Source organism: Dermacentor albipictus, chromosome 9, assembly GCF_038994185.2.
Source record: "Dermacentor albipictus isolate Rhodes 1998 colony chromosome 9, USDA_Dalb.pri_finalv2, whole genome shotgun sequence".
NCBI classification, from domain to species: Eukaryota; Metazoa; Arthropoda; class Arachnida; order Ixodida; family Ixodidae; genus Dermacentor; species Dermacentor albipictus.
The window spans coordinates 920,613-940,330 of record NC_091829.1 but is presented as its reverse complement, the minus strand read 5'-3'; the positions used below and the strand labels follow the sequence as shown (position 1 = coordinate 940,330).

The following is a 19,718-nucleotide window of genomic DNA, read 5'->3' as shown; positions in this document are numbered from 1 at the left end:
CTGAGACATGCTCCCCGCAAGTGCTGCGCTGGTCACTGATGCTGGCCGCTTAAAACTAGAAGCTCAAATACAGACCCAGATCCAGCATTGCGAACACTGACTGTTTGAGTTGGCTGCCCCTTCCTGTTCCTGCGCACACCGTCGAGCAGCCAACAGAAGTATTCATGCTCGAGGGTGCCTATCCTCAGGTCTTGATGCCACCTGTAGTGGCTGAAGCAACATCCCACGACTCTGTGCTGGCAAAGGTTCAAGAAGCGCTGTGGGCTGGAAAAGAGCTACGAGACCCTGCGCGAAAACCTCGTGCCCATTGCAGTACGCAAATGAGTGTGCAAGAAGACTGCATCCTGCTCAGGTCACGAGTGGTGATTCCTAGCACTTTGCAACCACAAGTGCTGAATCTTCTCCATGAACGCCATCCTGGTATTGGAAATATGAAAGCAGTGGCTTGTAGCCACGTGTGGTGGCCTACCGTGGATGAAGATATCACCAATGCGGTGCGTCGATGCTGTGTGTGCCAGGAGAACCAGAGGACGATGCAGCCAGCAGGAATGATGCCATGGCTGTTTCCTGAGAGGCTGTGGTCACAAATTCACATTGACTTTGCCAGCAGTGTCCAGAATCGGTACTTACTATTGTGACTGACGCCTATTCAGAATGAATATAAGTCATTCCTTTGAGCACACTATCGGCAGATGCTACCATATTCCATGTTTGCGCTACCCATGGGCTCGTCTACACCCTGATTCCGTAATGCGTGCATGACTGCTGAGGTTTCAACTGAATCAAACGCTTTCTAGTAATCGATGAAAGCTATATGTAAGGGTTGGTTATAGTCTGCACATTTCTTTATCACCTGATTGATAGTGTGAATATGGTCTATTGTTGAGTAGCCTTTACGAAATCCTGCTTGGTCCTTTGGTTGACAGAAGTCTAAGGTGTTCCTGATTCTATTTGCGATTACCTTAGTAAATACTTTGTAGACAATGGACGGTAAGCTGATCGGTCTGTAATTTTTCATGCCTTTGGCATCCCCTTTCTTATGGATTAAGATTATGTTGGCGTTCTTCCAAGATTCCGCCGCTGTATCGCCTGGCATCATATGGTTCTGTAGAGTGTGCAGTGCAAACAAGAAAAGCAAAGCTGAAGAAGGCAGTATGTGGGACCTTTTAGTGCCAGCTTGCCTGCATCCTTCTCAACTACCAATCAACACCGCATGAGTCTATTGGATGCTCACTGGCTGAGCTGATGATGGGAAGCAGGCTGAAGACAGTGTTGACTCTACTGCATCCTGACACGAGGTCGATAGTCCTGACAAGGTAACTAAAGCAGAAAGTGGCGCTCAAGAAGGTAGCTTGTCCAATGCCGCTCGTGCAACCAGGGAACATTGTCTAATGCACAAAACTTTCGATACAGTCCACCCTGGCTTCTAGCGCTAGTGACTGCTACATTGGGTGACCACATCGCTGATGTCACAGTGCCCGATAGTCTGTCTTGGAGGTGACATCAAGAGCACCTGCACCCTTATTTCGCCATGCCTGATGTGCCTCTGGCTGCTGCGGCAAATCCGCAGGGCTGCCCATGTGATAGAAGTTCACATGGCCAGCAGGAACCTGCCTGACAACCGCATCTGAGCACCAACTGTGAGGACGGAGCTGCACAGCACGAAGCTCAACTTAGAGAGGGTTCAGCTGTGGACGTGCTGTATGTTCCAGCACTCTCCATTTCTGAGCCGCACACACCGCCCGTGCGAAGAAGCTCAAGGGCTAGGCAATCTGTTCTGCACTATTTGCCGTGAGACCTTCGCCTTCTTTGTGTGGGTATGGAGGAGTGTCGTGTTTCCAGAGAACTCAAGATGGCGACACCGCACCATCTCATTGGCTAATGGCATGGTTCGCAGAGCGTGCGAATGGGAATAAAGCCAGTTGAACACCAGAGTCTGTGTCGACTGGTTGTTCACTCTCGTCTGCCTCTTACATGTGGGGAATTGAACGTCACAGAAAGTCGACTGTATATCTTTTTGATTCGGTGCTCGAATTGAATATACATAGTTGATATTTGAAACACCAAATATTTATCAAACTGTTTTCAGATAATCAGTACCGACATGCAAGCACTCGAAAAAAGAAAAACTGAAACAGCAACGGGTTCATTTTTTTTTCGGCCTTCGGCTAGTACACATATCTAGCACACAGCCCAAACTTTAATGGAGCTGTGGGCACAGTAATGGCCTTGGGACAATGTTCCTGCTTAATGCTCATGTGACACCGATGCTCATGTGCCACCAATATGATGCTATTATCACATGGTTAGAAGCTTGGCTTATCTGTCACATTCTATCAAAAAGATTTCTGTTATAAATGCTCTTGGCAGTACACTGGTTCTTTCACTTTGCTCGTAATGCTACCATTTTATTAAACATTGTGTTCAATGAGTCGAGACAACACGAATCGAGATAACCCCGCTGATGGAATGATTCCCTATCGTAGAGACTAAAACGAGCCACGTTTTTCTCATTAAACGTAGATCTATATCTTTAATCCATCACTAAAAGTCGCGAAAAATGACCTTCGGTGCCCCACACGGCAAAAACATGAAGCTGCATAAGAGGTCCACCACATGACCTTCTACTAGTGTATGCGGTTCCTGGTCTCTTTGTTAGTATTGAAATACAGTATACTATTTATTATTATAAGTTTTTCCTGATGTACAGTGTGCAGATAAGCCTTCGTTTGTAGTAAGCAGAAAAGTGGCGCTGCTCTCACCCTCGTTTTCGTTGAGTTGGCTGGGCTCTTCTATCGACAGAGCAACGATGACGGGGGCCAGCCAGCCATGACGTAGGCATGTACTTTGGGGGAAAGCACAGTACAAATATAAGAAATGTGTTTATAACAACGCGAACTTATTGCACCACCTTTTTGTCTTCAAAAGTGGTTAGTTGAAAATGGCAAAACATTGGTGGTTAACCACAGTTACACTCACTCCTATATACAGATATATATATATATATGTGTGTGTTAGTGAAGTGAAGTTTATTCGTCTTTTCAAGGAAAAGAGGGGACCAGGACAAAAGGCGGTAAGGCCTGACGAGGCCCCGGTACCCATATAGTCGGCAGTAATAATATAAAGGCAAAAAAATGAACATAGAAGGTGCGACAAGTATGTCAAAACAACGCTACAATGCACATAGTGAAACGTAATTAGGGAAAAAGACAAACATGTGCAAGGTAATACGCAAGCACTCAAAGTCATACACGTACAAATACAATGCATACATGACTGGTGAATTATGACACGAGAAATGCGAGTACACTACCTGTCCGCAACAAAGAGAGATAGAGAGAAACATATGTATAAACAAACTTCTATTTTTGCATAACAAACGGTAGATTACATTTTTTTACATTTTAATTTGGCCTTCAATCAAACATCATTTCGTGTTTTTCTTGAACACATTTTCAGATAAAAAGAAATCATCAGTAAAGGGAAACTTGTTGAGAGCATTGGGTACTTGAAAATTTAGCTTTTGTCTACCATAATTCGTGCGCATTCGCGGAGCTCGTAGTTTTACCTCACGAAGGTTGTAATTTATGGTACTGTCAGTAACAGAGTACAAACGGTTTCGATGAATGTATTGCAACAGCCGTAGATAATACACTTGGTCAGCTTGTAGTATGAGGTGTTCAACAAACAAGGGTTGTGTACGTAATTTTTGTGGCGCACCACAATAGCCCTCAATAGCACGCAAGGCTCTTTTTTGTAGCAGTAGTAGTTTATGGTAATTTGAAGACGTAGTCATACCCCATACAAGATTACAATATGACAGTTTTGAGAAAAATAGTATGTTATACATTGACACCTTTAACCAAACAGGCAAGAGTTTAGAAATCCTAAAAAGCAGACCAACAATTTTGCTTAGTACAGAAGCAAGTTTTGAGACTGAGAAATTTTTGAGAAGAAATCTGACTGATTTTTGTATTATCTTAATGAATCTGTATAGAATAACGTTCCACAATGTTGATTGCCTTGAAAAGAATATATTTTGTTTTATTTATACTTAAACTAAGCTTATTTGCATGTAACCAATCGCGAAGCTTCAGTAAATAAGTGTAAACCCAGGGTGTCTACCAACCGTCATCCGCCATCTCCTGTCACAGTACATGCACCAATATGTCTAGTAAGCGTGCTGGTAGGCCTTTTCGGATGCGCCTGTGACGATTGGGGCCTTTAATGGCAGTAAAAGACATGGATTCCTTTTTGTGGACTGCCCGATTTTACAGACGTTTTCGCGGCCCTTAGGGAGTCCGAAAAATTGGACGTTGACTGTACAGCTGACGAAAAAGATGCTTCGAATGGTCCGGGGGGTGAACGCGCGGTAGGAGGATGAGAACAGAAAGGATCTATGCATTGACGAATGAACATGAAAGGAAGCCTGCCGGCCACTTTTTTCAAGGAGCTTGAGCTCAAAAAACAAAGTGTTGGCTGACGCTGGAATGCAGGTGTTCCTCATCCAAACCGAAATAAACTCATTAAAGCAGTGAAATGTAACACTGAGGTGTTGTGCGCGGGCTGAGAGTATGTCAGGAGAGTTGGTTGACACACCAGCTCTTGAGAATTTCATTTGTGACAAAGTTCGGGCCTCGCACCAATGCTTCCTATAAATTGATAAAAGTAGCTCATATCACTTTCAGTCATGGCGTGCACATTTGTAGACGCGATCTATTTTTTCCATTTCTGTGCAGTGGTAGCAAGGAATTATTAGATCATGAACATTAAGCTTACAGCAAATTGAACATTCTGTTAACGTAAATTACTTCCATTTTACTTCTGAGTGATATGTATCATTACAGAGTATCACTTTGATGAAGGCACTACCATGTTTTATGTGACGCTTGATGTGGGACATGTCGATAGCAACCTTGAAATATATATATATTTTTTCTTTCTTGAAATGCTTGATGCTAATTAATAACCTGTGCATGTAATTCAAGCGGGGGATTTAATCGTTTTTATGAAGAAACGTAGCATGACTGACTGTACAATATTCAAATATTTAGTTGCTCTGTAATTTTAATGACTCATCATAAAATGCTCAAAGAGTCATTCTAACACCTTGATTTGCTTTCAGTGGAGTCTCAAGCACCACCTATGTTTCACACATACGTATCAACAGTCGATCATAATTCGTGACTGAACTGGATATTTGAAAACATTCGTTTATGTATGCATTTCATTTTTATTCGTATTTGAGAATGTTCCACTCGATTTGCAATGAGTTTTACCATTATTTTTCAAGGTTACTTTATTTGCTGTGCATTTTACTAACCCCTCACTACAGATATTTTTAATAACATAAATGATACTCCTTACTATTCAAACTGGATTAAGTCGTTTCTTAGCATGCTTACTAGGGAGTGACAGCATCGGGCGACATAGTGTCAACCTGTGTTGACTCAAACTTCTGTGTCACTCGGGGAATCTTGCAAAGGCACTCAGGGAAAACCTGGAAAACACAGGGAATTTGGAAATGTCAACTTGGCAGACACACTGAAACCATACTTTGGAGGGCGGGTAATGAGTGGGAAGAAAAATATTTGTGTCATCAGCGTACATTACTAGTTCTGGAGAATTATATATATATCGGCTAGGTAATTGATGTATGTAATGAATAATAAAGGCCCTAGCATTGATCCCTGCAGGACACCATGTATTATTGTCTATGTATTGTAGGAGATGTTATTTGTTTGTTCATATTGGGACCTATTACTCAGATAACTTCTCAAAAGGTCCAGCGCAATACCGCGAACCCCGTAGTCACAAAGCTTCTTGAGGAGAGTATCAGGATGTACGCAATCAAGGGCCTTGCAAAAATCTAAAAGTAGTCTAAGCATATATTTTTTACATTCAATATTATATATGCCAGACAAAAACTGGGAGTATGAACAGCACAACTGCTGATAATGTGAGACACTGTCACAACTGTGGCTTGGCAATTGAGAGAACAGTGACAGTGACATTTTGCAGTTTACTGCTAGTTGACCACCGTTTCTGATTGCCATAGTTGTGGCCCGCTGACAACATCACTAAGGGGTGTTTCCTTCAGGCTTGACAGTTGCATTCCTCGTGCAACAGCTTTGCTGTTGAAAGCCGTTGTGTCACAGGCAATTAACTAGTACCTTTACTGTATTGTTAACATAAATATAAGTATGCATTACACACACATACTGCTATATCTTTTATTACAATGTAGTGTCTAATTTGACCAGTTTAGAAGTTAATTCATTATCATCATCATCAGCCTGGTCCTGCCCATGCCCATTTCTTTTTCTTGATTTCAACTAAGATGTCATTTACTCGCATTTGTTCCCTCACCTAATCTGCTCTTTTTTTATCCCTTAATGTTACACCCATCATTCTTCTTTCCATAGCTTGTTGCGTCGTCCTGAATTTAAGTAGAACCCTTTTCGTAAGCCTCCAGGTTTCTGCCCCGTACGCGAGTACTGGTAAGACACAGCTGTTATACACTTTTCTCTTGAGGGATAATGGCAACCTGCTATTCATGATCTGAGAATGCTTGCCAAATGCACCTTAGCCCATTCTTATTTTTCTGATTATTTCAGTCTCATGATTCAGAGCTACAGTCACTACCTGCCCTATGTAGATGTATTCCCTTACCACTTCCAGTGCCTCGCTACCTATCGTAAACTGCTGTTCTCTTGACTGTTAAACATTAGTTTTCCGCAGATAAATTTTTAGACCCACCCTTCTGCTTTGCCTCTCCAGGTCAGTGAGCATGCATTGCAATTGGTCTCCTGAGTTACTAAGCAAGGCAATGACATCAGTGAATCGCAAATTACTAAGGTATTCTCCATTAACTCTTATCCCCAATTCTTCCCAATCCAGGTCTCTGAATACCCCCTGTAAACACGCTGTGAATAGCATTGGAGAGATTGTATCTCCCTGCCTTAATGGGGAGCGGTAGAGCATTAGTCAAAAGCTGGAGAGGCGAGGTACGCGTCATACGAAGTGCCGGTGATTGTAAGAAGAGTATGTTGTATAGAGGTAATATTGAGTTTAAACTGTGACGTAGGAAAAGTTGGCCACCAGGCAGGAGAAGCATATGTTATGGAAGGAAGCAGAACCTGATTATAGGGGAGACGGAGAGCAGAGGGAGGCAACGAGTAGTGCATTCTAAGGAACAGGAGAACACGGGAAGAAAGAAGGTCTGCTTTGGTACGAAGATATGTTACATGCGCATTAAAGGTAAGATCTGTGTCAAAGATGACACCAAGAATTTTAATACTAGACTGAGATTTGAGGGTGATATTGTTAAGGCGAATGGGAAGACGGGTGCGTGAAGAGGAAAAGGAGTGACTATTGGGGAAGTAAAGGAAATACGATTTGTCAATACTGATAGTGAGTTTAGTGCTCTTTGCCCAGGTCGAAATGAGATTGAGAGATGCCTTAGATTCTAAGGCGCGACAGTTGGCTGCAGAGAGCACGATAACAGTGTCATCGGCGTAGGCCTGCGCAAACACGTCCGGGGGAAAGGGGAGGTCAAATAATCCGTAAATAACAATATTCCACAGCAGCGAACTGAGGAGTGACCCTTAAGGGCTGCCCAATGTAGGCGTGGCAGACACCTCACCAGCCTGTGATCGGAAAGTGACCACGTGATTCTCTAAGAAGTATTTTAGGAGATAATACAGGTTAGAAGGACAATTATGGGAGCGTAAAAAGTGAGAGGTGCACCGGTGGCGTAGAGGTAGAGTATCCGCCTCGCATGCAAGAGGACCGTGGTTTGAATCCCGGTGCTGCGCAATTTTTCAACGGATAAAAAAAAAATCCGCATGTTGATAAAATTGCATAAACAGGCCTGCAGTACGGCCTGATGCCGGTGACCAGAACCGGTAATGCACTCCCTCACCTGAGCAGGATTGGCCACCCTGGTGCAGTACTTGGCCACAACCTCCTATATGCATACAAGTTAATTAGTGGATATTTAATTGTGTGTCTTATTACATAATAATGTCTAGCAGTGCAGCTGAAGTTATCCGAAAAGAATCACTTAAATGTCTTGCCTGCCCTATGTATTTAGGTGTTTTTGTACACTTTAGCAGAAGTACATTGTACTATGTCTTTGTTGTAAAGAAAGACTTAGTGGCACCAGTGTTAATTGTTTTGTTGGCTATGAGTGTTAGAATGCAGGCCACCATAGAATCAGTTTCAGCTTTCTGCAACCTTGTGTTATGAAACTATGTTCACGACTATTCCTCCTTTTTTTCCTTTGCAGCTTGGAAGTCAGTTTTGGTGTCCACCCAAGAATCTGGACTCCATTGTTACGCAATCATCCTCAGTCAAGTCGACCACACTAGGTATGCCACACTGCAGGGAAACTATTTAGAAAGTTTGATTGGATATGCAAATAAGAAATGAGTGAAAGAAGAAACCAAGGTAGTATTGTTTACTATAGCATGCAAGGAAAGGTCTTGATTCATACTGGATTCCTGTAATAAGGCAAATGTCGCATTTATTAGTTATGCACTTGAACCTGACCTCATTGTGGTACTGTGGTACTTGAACTTTAATTTGGGTTTACTTTTTAGCAGCTGACAGGGTCCTTTGCCCGTGTATTTTCAAGAGGAAGCATTACCTCGGGAGTTCCCATTTAAATATGTGAAATCGTTTTGCTCAGCATTAACTGCACCAAATACAATGAGGTTAGCTACTACTCGTCGGCAAAAATATTGATCCATGAGGCGAGAAACTTTACAAATTGGTGTAAAAAAAGTTATGAATTTTGAAAATATCAGCTTTAAAAACTCAGTTCTATAGCGATTTTTGGCTTCCTTAGACTCGTATTCCCCCCACGCTAAATAACATTTAGCCTGGTTAATCATTCTTCCGAAACTCTATTTTCATTTATTATTCGAATAGAAAAAAAATGTCAAAGTTCTACTTGTTTACTTTATTTTCTGCCGAAACTGCAGCACTGGTACTCTGAGCTTAATGTCGCAAACTTCAATGTATATGTTCGTGTTTGGGCTGTTGTGGCAGAGTTCTTGAAAAGTTCAGTCATTTATAATGAATTGTATAGTCTGTGTTAACTGTCAATAAAATTGACTGTGCACAAGTCGACACCCTCAAAATTCAAGACCTTTGGCAAGATGGCACGGGAACTTGCATTGCCACCTGCTGTTTATTTCTGCATTTGTATTTTCTTTCCCTGGCTTACCAAGCCTCCTCTCACAGTATCAGTGGCTTTCTTGCTTCTCTGTTTTCATGTAGAGATTATGGGAAATAGTCATTTCATTAGGTTTAAATGAACAATTTGCCCATGTCATGCACGCAAGCACCTGAGTGCCCAGAAGTTTATATACTGAGTGTTAGCCACAGTGCTGTGTCTGTCTGTCTTGTCTCATTCTACATACCATCTAAATACCGTGTGCCATCTATGGCCCAACAGCAAACTCTCATGATGTTTGGGTTCTCCCCTAGCCCCGGTTCTTCTAGAAGAAATGCGTCACTACCCACTATAGTGCTGTGCTCTTGACACCTTCCTATTCTATCCATAGAATCTTCTGTTAATTTACTAGAAGTGCCAATTATGGCAGACCAAAACATAGATTTACTTCAATTGTGTCCTTCAGTCTTCAAATGGCTTTGTAATTTTGCAAATTCATTATTTTCGACCACATATTGCCTTGTAAACCCAACTATTTGCAATGATTATGCACGCGCATCCTTGCCATGTTTAGAAACATATGAGTGCTTGGAAATTGATAAAGATAAAGCCTAATCACGAGAACATTTGGAGCCACAAGTACAAATTCAATCGCCAGTGCCAGAGTTCTCTCTAGCAAGTTTTGTAAATTCTGCAATTCTGCCCATCCTAACAGAAGGGAGAGCATGGAGTTTCCTCCATGGTTGACACCACCTATTTTTCTGATTGCGGCCACGGTTTCCGAGATTGCATCAGCATGCCTTGGAGGCCATGATGCGGCATGCATGTCATTTAGAAATTTTGTATTCAGACAGTGTTTTGCAGTCATACTTGTGAAACTGTACACCTTGCATGTTTTCTTTTCCACTTCACCCTGCATCTGATTAATGAAGAAATGTCTTGACTCTTCTCAGATCGTCCATCCACAAGAATGCCTGTCTGCCAGGCCCTCGACACGCGCACAACTCCTCGGGCACGCGATGCCATTTTGGTGCTTCCGCGGCAGAACGGCGGCGGTGAGGTGGGCTCCATGGCAGACGACTGCGACGGCAACGAGCCGCATCCGCCGCCGTATGGCCACTACCGCGGCCCAGACGTGTATTTGGACCACATTTACGAGACCATCGACCAGGACGAGCCTCCTGCACCGAGCTTCAATGTGCTCAATCGGGGTCTCGACGAAGAGCGCCACTCGCGAAGCCGCTCAGATGCCAGTAGCCACCAGTCAGGCTCGAGCCTGGGCTGCGACCGAAGGCCTCTTATCCGGCACGCATTCCACCACCACCAGCAAACAGACCCCGCCATGGACCTCGCCTCTGCCGATCCGGCGCTTGTAATGGCGGTCTTTGAAGGCGACCGTGTTAAGTGCAGGCTGCAACCGGTTGACGGCAGGCCAACCATACCCATGGCCAAGCACCCCTGTCAACCATCAGCACACCTCAGCACGGATTGCTGACGTCTCGTGTAACGCATGCACATTCAGCAATATTGGAGAGCTCATCAGCATTGCCTGCAGAGGATAGCCGAGAATCGTTCTGCTGAGGCTTGCGACTGGCAGTGCAGTGTGTTTTTGTGTGCGCATGTGTGTGTGTTTGTGTGTGTGTACACGTGATAGCCTGTACATAGCTGACACTTATTTTTTTTTTGGAGAACACAATTTACTGCACAAGCCGGCTGTGCTTTCTGTGTTGTGCCAGGTGTGAGATGCACCAGACTGGCCAGTGTTTTTCCGCAAGAGGCAAATGTGGCATTTGTTTCACCAAAAGTGTTCTGTGGTTACAAAGCAACACTTTTGCTTTGTGGATGCTCAACAGCCGCAAATGCTGCCCTTCCAGTTTGCGCCAACGCAACTTTAATGTGACACTTCCATCAGTGACAGTTCCTAGGTTCTTTTCTCTCTTTCTATTTTTTAATATATATTCAACCGTGCAAGACATTCAGGAAAAAAGGGACCCACTCCTTTCATGTCTTGCTCACTATGTGCCAGGCTAATGGACTAGCCACCAATTTCATTTCTTTTTATGGTTTGCTTTTGTGTGTGTGTGTGTGCAATCTTTCATCAGTCACCACCGTCCTCAAAGCAAAGTTTGGGCTGTCAGAACAGGGAGGTTGTGTCCAGAACCACTGTTCAGTGCTTTTGTGATTTACGCCTCAATGTTACCCATCGTTAGGTGTTGTTTGGAAAACGCCCTAGTCGTCTCAATTGCAGCATTAAAAAGTGAAAAGCACTGTGATGGTTCTGCATTCGGATGGTTGTATTAAATGTGTTTATCAGCCTTTCCCCACGCACTGCTGTGGATGTTAAGGTTATGTGCGTGTTTATGCCACAACTGTGACAGCAGACTTATGCATGAACATGTTCTTTATATTTTTGTTGGAACAGTGATTTCATGATGTGCATTTGTTTAAAAAAGGCCATAATTTATTGTGTTACTAATTAAAAATTCATGACAGATATGGTTCTGCGCTGCCTTTTTTTCTTTTTGTCGAGTACCATGCAAAACAGTATATTTTTGCCAGCACACCCGATAGACCCTTGTGAATTATTTGTTACATGTGCATCAACACATTCATATTTGCCCGACTAACAGCAACACTCACCAGCACTCTTAGCATCAGTCATCTTTGAAACAAGGATTGTGCATGCACGTAATTGTACTGGCTGGTTTTATAAAGGAAGTCATGCTTCCAACTTCCATTGAGTAAAGTGCACAAACTGTGCACAATGTTCACTGATTGAAATATTGCCCATGCTTTTATTAGTTTGGGAAGCTATGTTTCGTGAAAGTTAGACACAGAATATGATAAAGTGTCTGTTATAGCAAAAATTTTATTTAGAGCGTGCCAGGTAGCCAACTTGCAGCTGAAGTTTGTGTGGCGACACTATTGCAGCCTTAGATATGTATTATTTTTGGAGAATCGAGTGCTAAGCATTTGGCACATGGTCATCAAGGTTTATAGATTACCGCAACTTCATCTCATTTTTTCTTCACTTTTTTTTTATTCGGACATTTCAGAAGATGCACACAAAAAGGCAAAAGGTGATTACCTGTCTCCTCGCTGGGACTATACTCCCTAGTCTCATGTGATAATGTGTTCTTCTCTCACTTAAGAGGAAGCTTTAGCTCGGGCCCAACTCCGACGTGGCCTATTCAAATACATGTAAAACGCAAAAATGTTTTTCTGAGATAACCCCTGGAGCGATTTTAATGAAATTTGTTGCATTTGAGAGAGAAAGTTAAATTCTAGTGACTGTTTAGAACGGGTTAGTACAGCTCGGTTTTTTACTGTTAGGATTCCGGCTTCCTTAAGTAGTTCGGTGGGCGAGTCTGTTAATTTATGTTTATTGTATACATACCATAGAGCTTTCCTTTGTACACCTTCTAGTTTTTTTAATGAGTTGTTTAGTGTATGGGAACCAGATAAATTTGCGTACTCAAGGACTGACCTGACGAAAGTTTTGTATGCCAGAAGTTTTGTATCGGGTGGTGCTAGTCGGAGGTGTCTTCGAAGAAAGAAAAATTGGAGGACGCTTAAGCTTCGCCTTCAAGAGTGGAACGCGACAGCGTTCCCGTCGACCCGCCAAGGGGTGTAAGACAATGCGCTACGGCGCAGCGATCACTTACGAGGCGCCCCGCATCGGACTTTGCGCCCACCTATCACGCGGTGAGCGTCGAGCAACGCAGCGTTGGGCGCGGCAACGAAACGTGCGCCTGAGCAAACGGAACGAACCAAAGAACTCGGTGTCTCGGAGGGGGAAACGATCTACGCCAGCCAAACGTCGTGATCGGCACGGCCAGAGAGACAGATAGATAGTAATCTAAAGAAAGGAACGGCGCTTGATTCTGCAACCCGTGTGAGAGCACGGCGAAGCGTCGTCAGGGGAGAGAGAGTCGGGGCCACGACGTGCCTGGCACTGGTCCGCGCACAGCCCCAATGCGCGCGTGGCGCGCCACCTGTCAGGGCAGCGCCGTACATTGGGAGGAGGGGGTCTTCTGTGTTTGCCGCAAGATGGCTCTGCGTGTGCGGTAAGCGCAAAAGAAATGTAGCGGAAACGTACTTCACTACTCGTGTAAATGCAACTTCTGTAAGTTACATGCTCATAATTACCAATATACACCGCAGTATAACTTTCTACGGCACGTTTCTAAGGCAACACCCGCATTCACTAGAAGCGCTTTTGTACCGCTTTCAAGCATCGAAAAAAAGATTTTAAAAATGAAAAAAAAAATCGTGGCTGAGTGGTAGCGTCTCCATCTCGCACTCCGGAGACCCTGGTTCGATTCCCAGCCAGCCCATCTTGGAAGTTGCTTTTTATTTTTGAAGTGCCTGCCGTGATTTATCGCTCACGGCCAACGCCGCGGACGCCGACACCGGCTTTTCTGCGACACGAGCTCAACGCTATCGCGTTAAAAGGCGTTTCATTGCAGTCACTGTAACATTATTTATATGGGAGTTCCATCTGAATGTCATGTGTTAACATTAATCTGTTACGATGTGTGCAAGGTTTCTGCAAAAGCTATATTTCCATATTACTAGATTTCTTTAGGTTCATGTGTAACATATCAAATTTGTCCGTTTTAGATGTGCTATCAGGTACAATTCACAGAATTGCGATATCGTTATTTCTTGCCGAGTTACGCAGTTATAAACTTGATAGTTTCGTTGTCCGAAAATTTTCGATTTTTGCCAATATTTATTAAAAATTGACGACCTAAAACGAAAATTCGAAACCAACAGTCGCTATATATTTCTTTTAAATGCAACAAACCCCGTCAGATTTGGTGCAGTGGTTGCCGAGAAAACCGAATTCTCCTTTTACGCGCATTTAGATTAGAGCACTCGAGCAAAAGCTTCCTCGTAAGGCCTAAATATAGTTCGACGCAGCGTGCGCACACACTACGTCACGGTGGCGTGAACAGCGTATAGTTGGACGCACTGGCGCTGCCATATGCACCCGGACGCGGCCAACGTGCCTGACGTCGACATTTCTTTTGCTCCATCCGCGCGTTGGTTGCGCCGACTCACAATGCACTGCGCGAAGAAAGAACGGCGCTCACGCCGCTTCGCCGACGATCGTAGACAGCCCATATGGACAGCCGTTCAAAGCGGCGCGCAATTTGTGGGTCGTTCTGCGCATGTTCTGAGGATATCTGAGAGCAACCGGCTGCCGTGCGCGTCCGGGCTAGTTTCGGTATCGGCAACCAACGTTGTCGGCAACAAAACGTCGCCATTACACTGGTAGCCAAAGGAAAAGACTATTGCATATATGGCTCTATCTTCTCAACCTACATAGCATAAAGTAACGTGATGCAATCATCTATGATGCAATGATGTGCAGAAATAACATGTGCTTTTGGCTATTTTCTTTTTTCCGCGTCCTATATCTTTATTTAGTCGCCTACGGGCGGCGCTGTCGCTCTTATCGCTTCGGCTGCTATTCTATTCGTCTGCTCCTGTCGCGTTCCATGCACGTACACGTTTTTTCGATATGCTCTGCAGTGAAATGTTTTCTTTCTGTGCCCTGGAACGTTCCGGCAATGTCGGAAACTCTGAGGAAAGGGCACAAGGCGTGCTGCGGCGCTGTGTGGCGTGGCGACTCGGGAACGAACAGCAGGGCGAAATTTTCCCGTTTCCCAGCGGACTAGAGGTAAGCGCACTTTTTCTGCAGTCGTTATAAAGAAACAAGTGCTATCCTTATTAAAACAGCTGTAGGACGAAACGAGGTGTTCAAGTGATAACCATTTTTGTTTTGGCGCGGCGCGTATTTCTGCGGTGTTGTAAGGAACTCAAGCTACTTGTTGACAGTTCCACATGGGCCGATTGATGCTCGCTGACGCGCAGACGGAAATTTTTCTTTGCGATACGTTAGCGGTTTCATTCATTTTTTTTCACGAGTAGAAAACTTGCAATTTATATTTGCCGAAGGTATATGAACTAACTATATGAACGAATTAATTATATGAACTAATTACGTTGGAGAGCATCGTCGCCCCCAGGGCTCCGTAGTCACAGCGAATACGTGAGCTGAGAGAAAGTGAGGAAGGGAAACATCTTTGCGCTCATCTGTAGAGGACGGCAGAAGACTAGATGGGTGTGACGAAATTAGGAAATTTGCAGGTGCTAGTTGGAATCGGATGGCACTGGACAGCGGTAATTGGAAATCGCGGGAGAGGGGCCTTTGTCCTGCAGTGGACATGAACTATAGGCTGATGATGATGTGTTCGAGGGGCCACAACTTCCTCTATTGAGGTCTTGCGAGGGGCAACGAGACGTTCATTTGAGGGATCGCCTCAAATGAACTCGGCCTATTCAAATACATGTAAAATACAAAAATGTCTTTCTGAGATAACCCCTGGACCGATTTTAATAAAATTTGTTGCATTTAAGAGAGAAAGTTAAATTCCAGTTACTGTTGGAAGCGGAATTTCGATTTAGGGCCTGAATTTTGTTAAACAAATTTTCAACAATTCGCAAATTTGAACATAGTATAAGCACGAAGTTTACAAATTAATAGCTCTGCATCAAAAACAGATATACCGGTTCTGTCAACAGCACCCATTAGATCATTAAAAGCGGACAAATTGAATATGTCATTTTATATCTTACGTGAATTTGTTGTCTTGACAAGGGTTCTGCAAAAGCTGTATTTCCATAAGATTAAATTTTTTGAGGTTCATCTGTGACATATCAGTTTTGTCCGCTTTAGATGCAATTCACAGAATTGTGATACCGTTTTTAATTGCCGAGTTAGAGTTGTAAACTTAATAGTTTCGTTTTCTGAAAATCTGATTTTCGCCAATTTTTACTGAAAAATTGACGACCTAAATCAAAAATTTGAAACCAACAGTCACTAGAAATTAAGCTTTTTTTTTATGCAACAAACCTCGTCAAATTTGGTTCAGTGGTTACCGAGAAAAACGAATTCTCCATTTGCATGTATTTAGATAAGAGCACCCGAGTTACCTTTCTGCTGGCGCGGGAAATTTTGCCCTCTTTGGCGGAATCATGCTAACGTGCCATCGCAGGCCGAAACCGATGCGTTTCAGAATCTGTACAATGAACACCTTGCAGGTCAATGATTCCTGCTTTTGACAGCGCATATATGGTGCATTTGCGGCACGTAGAACGTACACTTGCCCACAAAACATTGCGGGGTGCGCGAGCGCGTGGCGAAACGACCGTCCTCCCCTTCTAGCGGGGCACCCCTGGTGTCGAGACCGACGCCTGCACGCATGCGCGTCCCTCCGAGACTGCAAGCGTGCATGTTTCCGCGCTTCCTCCTTGCGCGCCGGCGATATCCGAATGTAGCCGCGAGGTGCCCCTCATTTGATAAGCGCTGTTAAAGTCACTGGAAAACTCTAAAGCGCTGTGGCGGCTTCGACGGGCGAAACTATGTGAAGCGTGTTTAGAAGCGTGAGCTTGCGCGCGCCACTGTGGCCGCTTTTTGTCGAGTCACGAGCGGTGGCGAGCGCAACAAGTCATTTTTTTTTGTTTTTTTCTGCGCTGCACCTTTTAGTGGCCAATCTTCGTTGTTGCTTTCGTTGTTTCTGCGGGAGAACGGGGCGTTAATTCTCCCGCAGAAGAGCGCGGCAGAAAACGCGCTTTATAGAAGGAAACAGGCAAGACGAAAATGAACAATTGATTTTCGTTGTATAAACGAAGTTCTGCCCGTCGAAGCCGCCACGACGCATATCGCAAGAGGGGCACCTCATAGAATAAAGAACAGATCACCTTGCGAATGCACTCGGATATCGCCGGCGCGCAAGGAGGAAGTGCGGAAGCAGGCACCCTTGCAGTCACGGAGGGACGCGCATGCGCGCAGGCGGCGGTCTCGACACCAAGAGTTCACCGCGAGAAGGGGAGGAGGGTCGCTTGGCCACGAGCTCGCGCACCCCGCAATATATTGTGGGCGAGTGTACGTTATGAATGCATAGTTCGTGTTCAGTAACAACTTGCTTTTGTGCATATGAAAACACATATGTTTCTTAACTGTTGCTTGTTCCTTGCAGTACTCGCGACAGCACGAACTATTTTAAGCAGAGCGCGTTCGAGGTTCATGCACACCTGCACAGGTGTACCTTAATACACGTGCTGATAGAGCGTTACGCAGAATATGTGCATTTTACTGCGCTCGGCACCGTGCGCCTGCCAGCCGACGCTTCAACCTGGAAGAGGGGAAAGAAGCAGCCAGCTGCTTTGACTTTAAGGAACGAATTCTCCCTACCGCAGGCATATCTTATCTGTGCGCGCGAGAAGCGCAGGGAAGTGAAAGTTAGCGGATGCGCTGCAAGAGTCAGCAAGGCTCCACGGAACGTACGCCTGCGAATTAACACATCAAACGGCTGTTACGCGGGGTCGCATGTAGGCCGGTTCTACGCGCGTACTGTTCTGCACCGGGCGCCGGCTATCGCAAAACTTTGGTTCCGTGAAGCTTCTCTTACCGTGGTAGCAATTGGCACCTCAGGCCGCAGTCAATTAATGAGTCTAAACGCGGAATCAGAAATGACATTCCGCCTCCTCGCCGGCGCGCTGTCGTAGTGATGCGCGGCCACCCGAAGTTTGTTCAATAAAGCACGACGATTCCTCAAGCAAGAATGTTTGTGCTCATAAACTCCAAATGGATCGCAAATGGGTCGGTGTGTCGTACGTACGTGTCTCCAGTGCGTTCTTACAGTGCAGTGAGAATGCGTACATGTTTTTCGTATCGCCAGACGTCTAGCTCGAAAGACCAACTGAGAGCCCGCGGGGACGCCCAATCAGAGAAAAGTAGAAGGCAGCGATAAAGGTGCCCTTTCTTAAAAACGCGCAAGAACAGGGCTGCAGCCGGTACCTGCGGTTGATGAGAACAGTTCAGTTGGCTGGCCTTACAAAGCACGTTTATTTTCAGAAAAGCCGGTAAAAGCAGCCGATTTGACTTTACGGCCCAATTTGCGAAATTCATTATCAACTTCATTCAACATGATTTCGGCAACGGTAATGCGATGAGACATTGCATGTGACGCAGGTGACGCGCACCGCGGCGTGGTTTCGCGAGAAATGTAAAGAAAGGAGAGCTGGCCCGATGGGCGTCTTGCGCTGGAGTTTGAGGTATTGGCCTCGAGCTCCACCACTGGAAAAGCTGGCGCCACCGTCGGCGTGACGTGCTAGGAGGGATCACGTGGACATAGCAGCCGCGTCGGCTGCTTCGGGCGCGCCGAAGCGAGCTGAAAACGAGTTTAAATTCCCTCGTACGCTGCGGTTTTCATTTAGTGGCGAAATTTTCCCGCTTCGAGTGTCTCCTTTACAACGCTTGAAAGCACTACAATAGGTAGTGGCTGCCTTTGAAGGCGCGCAACATGGTAGGCTACTGCTCGGTGCCGCAGGACCGGACGCACGTGACGGAGTCCGGTGTCGGCCTTATTCACACGTAGCCGCAGGACAAGAAGCTGTGTGAAACTTGGCTCGCGAAACATAAAACCGGCAGTCATCGGCTACAACTCGGGTATGCAGCAAGCACAGACGCGAGGAAGATTTCTGCTACGGCGCCCGGTCTGCGATGTTCTGAAAACGCGCACTGAGACGCTCGCCTGAGTCCGCTGCCTGACGGTCATGACGGTTTGGTCTATGAACTTGTCGATACTATAGATACTGCCAAGTTCAGTGGAGTGGAAAGGCAGCGGTGAGAAGCACATTTAAAGAATGCATAGCATATAGTCATGTTTGTGTTATGAATCAATGCACTGGATTACAAAAAAGGAGCAGCGGGAAATTGCACGCTGAGAACGCCGATAAACATACAGTGCGACGCAACTCGAAAAATAGTATTGAAAGGTCAAAGAATTTAGAAGAAAAAAAAAGATTGCATCGTCGCGACGGCACATCACAGTCCCCGTAGGCGTCGAAGTCTCTACAATGAAATTATTTTTGAACAGCTCTGATAGCGCCCACGCAACAATGGTTGCCTGTATACTGTCAAATGCTCATATTCTGCGGCCTAAAGCTCATGGCACGGTGCGAAAACGCGCGCGCGGAGAAAGCGAAACAGTGCGCGGACAAGCATGCAGACGCGCAGTCGGTCGCTGCGAATCTGCGCGATCGCTGCATTGAGGCTTCATTCTATTACGCTCCATTTAGTTATACAAACACTATAAGAACATATTTCACATAGTTTGCTCTCGGCGTTTACCTACCTTTCACGCAAGAAGCCGGTTCGGGAGACTCCATCGCGGCGACCGCGCGCAGTGGCGTTCACTGTACGTATTCGGTAAAGAGATAGCGACTGTAAACGATTGTGTGCTTTCAGCTTGCCCAAGATTATTATTTAGACAGTAAGAAACTTCTCTCGTTTCGAAAGTACTTACAGAAATGTCCGGGATAGCTCGCGCGTGGTGTTTTCAGTGAGCGCTGACAGCAAAACCTATGAGGAGCGCGTCACGTGATCCCTCATACTACGGCATCGAGGCGCTTCCGATAGAGGGCGACTCCGTAACTCCTCGCCGCCAATAGTAGCGGCGCC

The 19,718-nt window shown here is 45.1% G+C and overlaps 2 protein-coding genes across 11 annotated transcripts in view; both read left to right on the top strand.

The window, feature by feature from the left end:
• The window catches only part of LOC135909202 (latrophilin Cirl-like), a 471,476-nt gene extending 459,801 nt beyond the window's left edge, over positions 1-11,675 (top strand). For all 10 annotated transcript variants that reach the window (XM_065441053.2, XM_065441055.2, XM_065441054.2 and 7 more), the window contains 2 exons: positions 8,291-8,372; positions 10,135-11,675. In XM_065441053.2, coding sequence (XP_065297125.1) covers positions 8,291-8,372; positions 10,135-10,676 — 624 coding nt within the window. In that variant the 3' untranslated portion in view covers positions 10,677-11,675. The remainder of the gene's footprint in view (positions 1-8,290; positions 8,373-10,134) is intronic.
• Positions 11,676-14,670: 2,995 nt separating this feature from the next.
• LOC135909205 (nuclear pore membrane glycoprotein 210-like) overlaps positions 14,671-19,718 on the top strand; it is a 286,256-nt gene continuing 281,208 nt past the window's right edge. Inside the window, exon 1 of the mRNA XM_065441065.2 lies at positions 14,671-14,870. Coding sequence (XP_065297137.1) covers positions 14,712-14,870 — 159 coding nt within the window. The 5' untranslated portion in view covers positions 14,671-14,711. The remainder of the gene's footprint in view (positions 14,871-19,718) is intronic.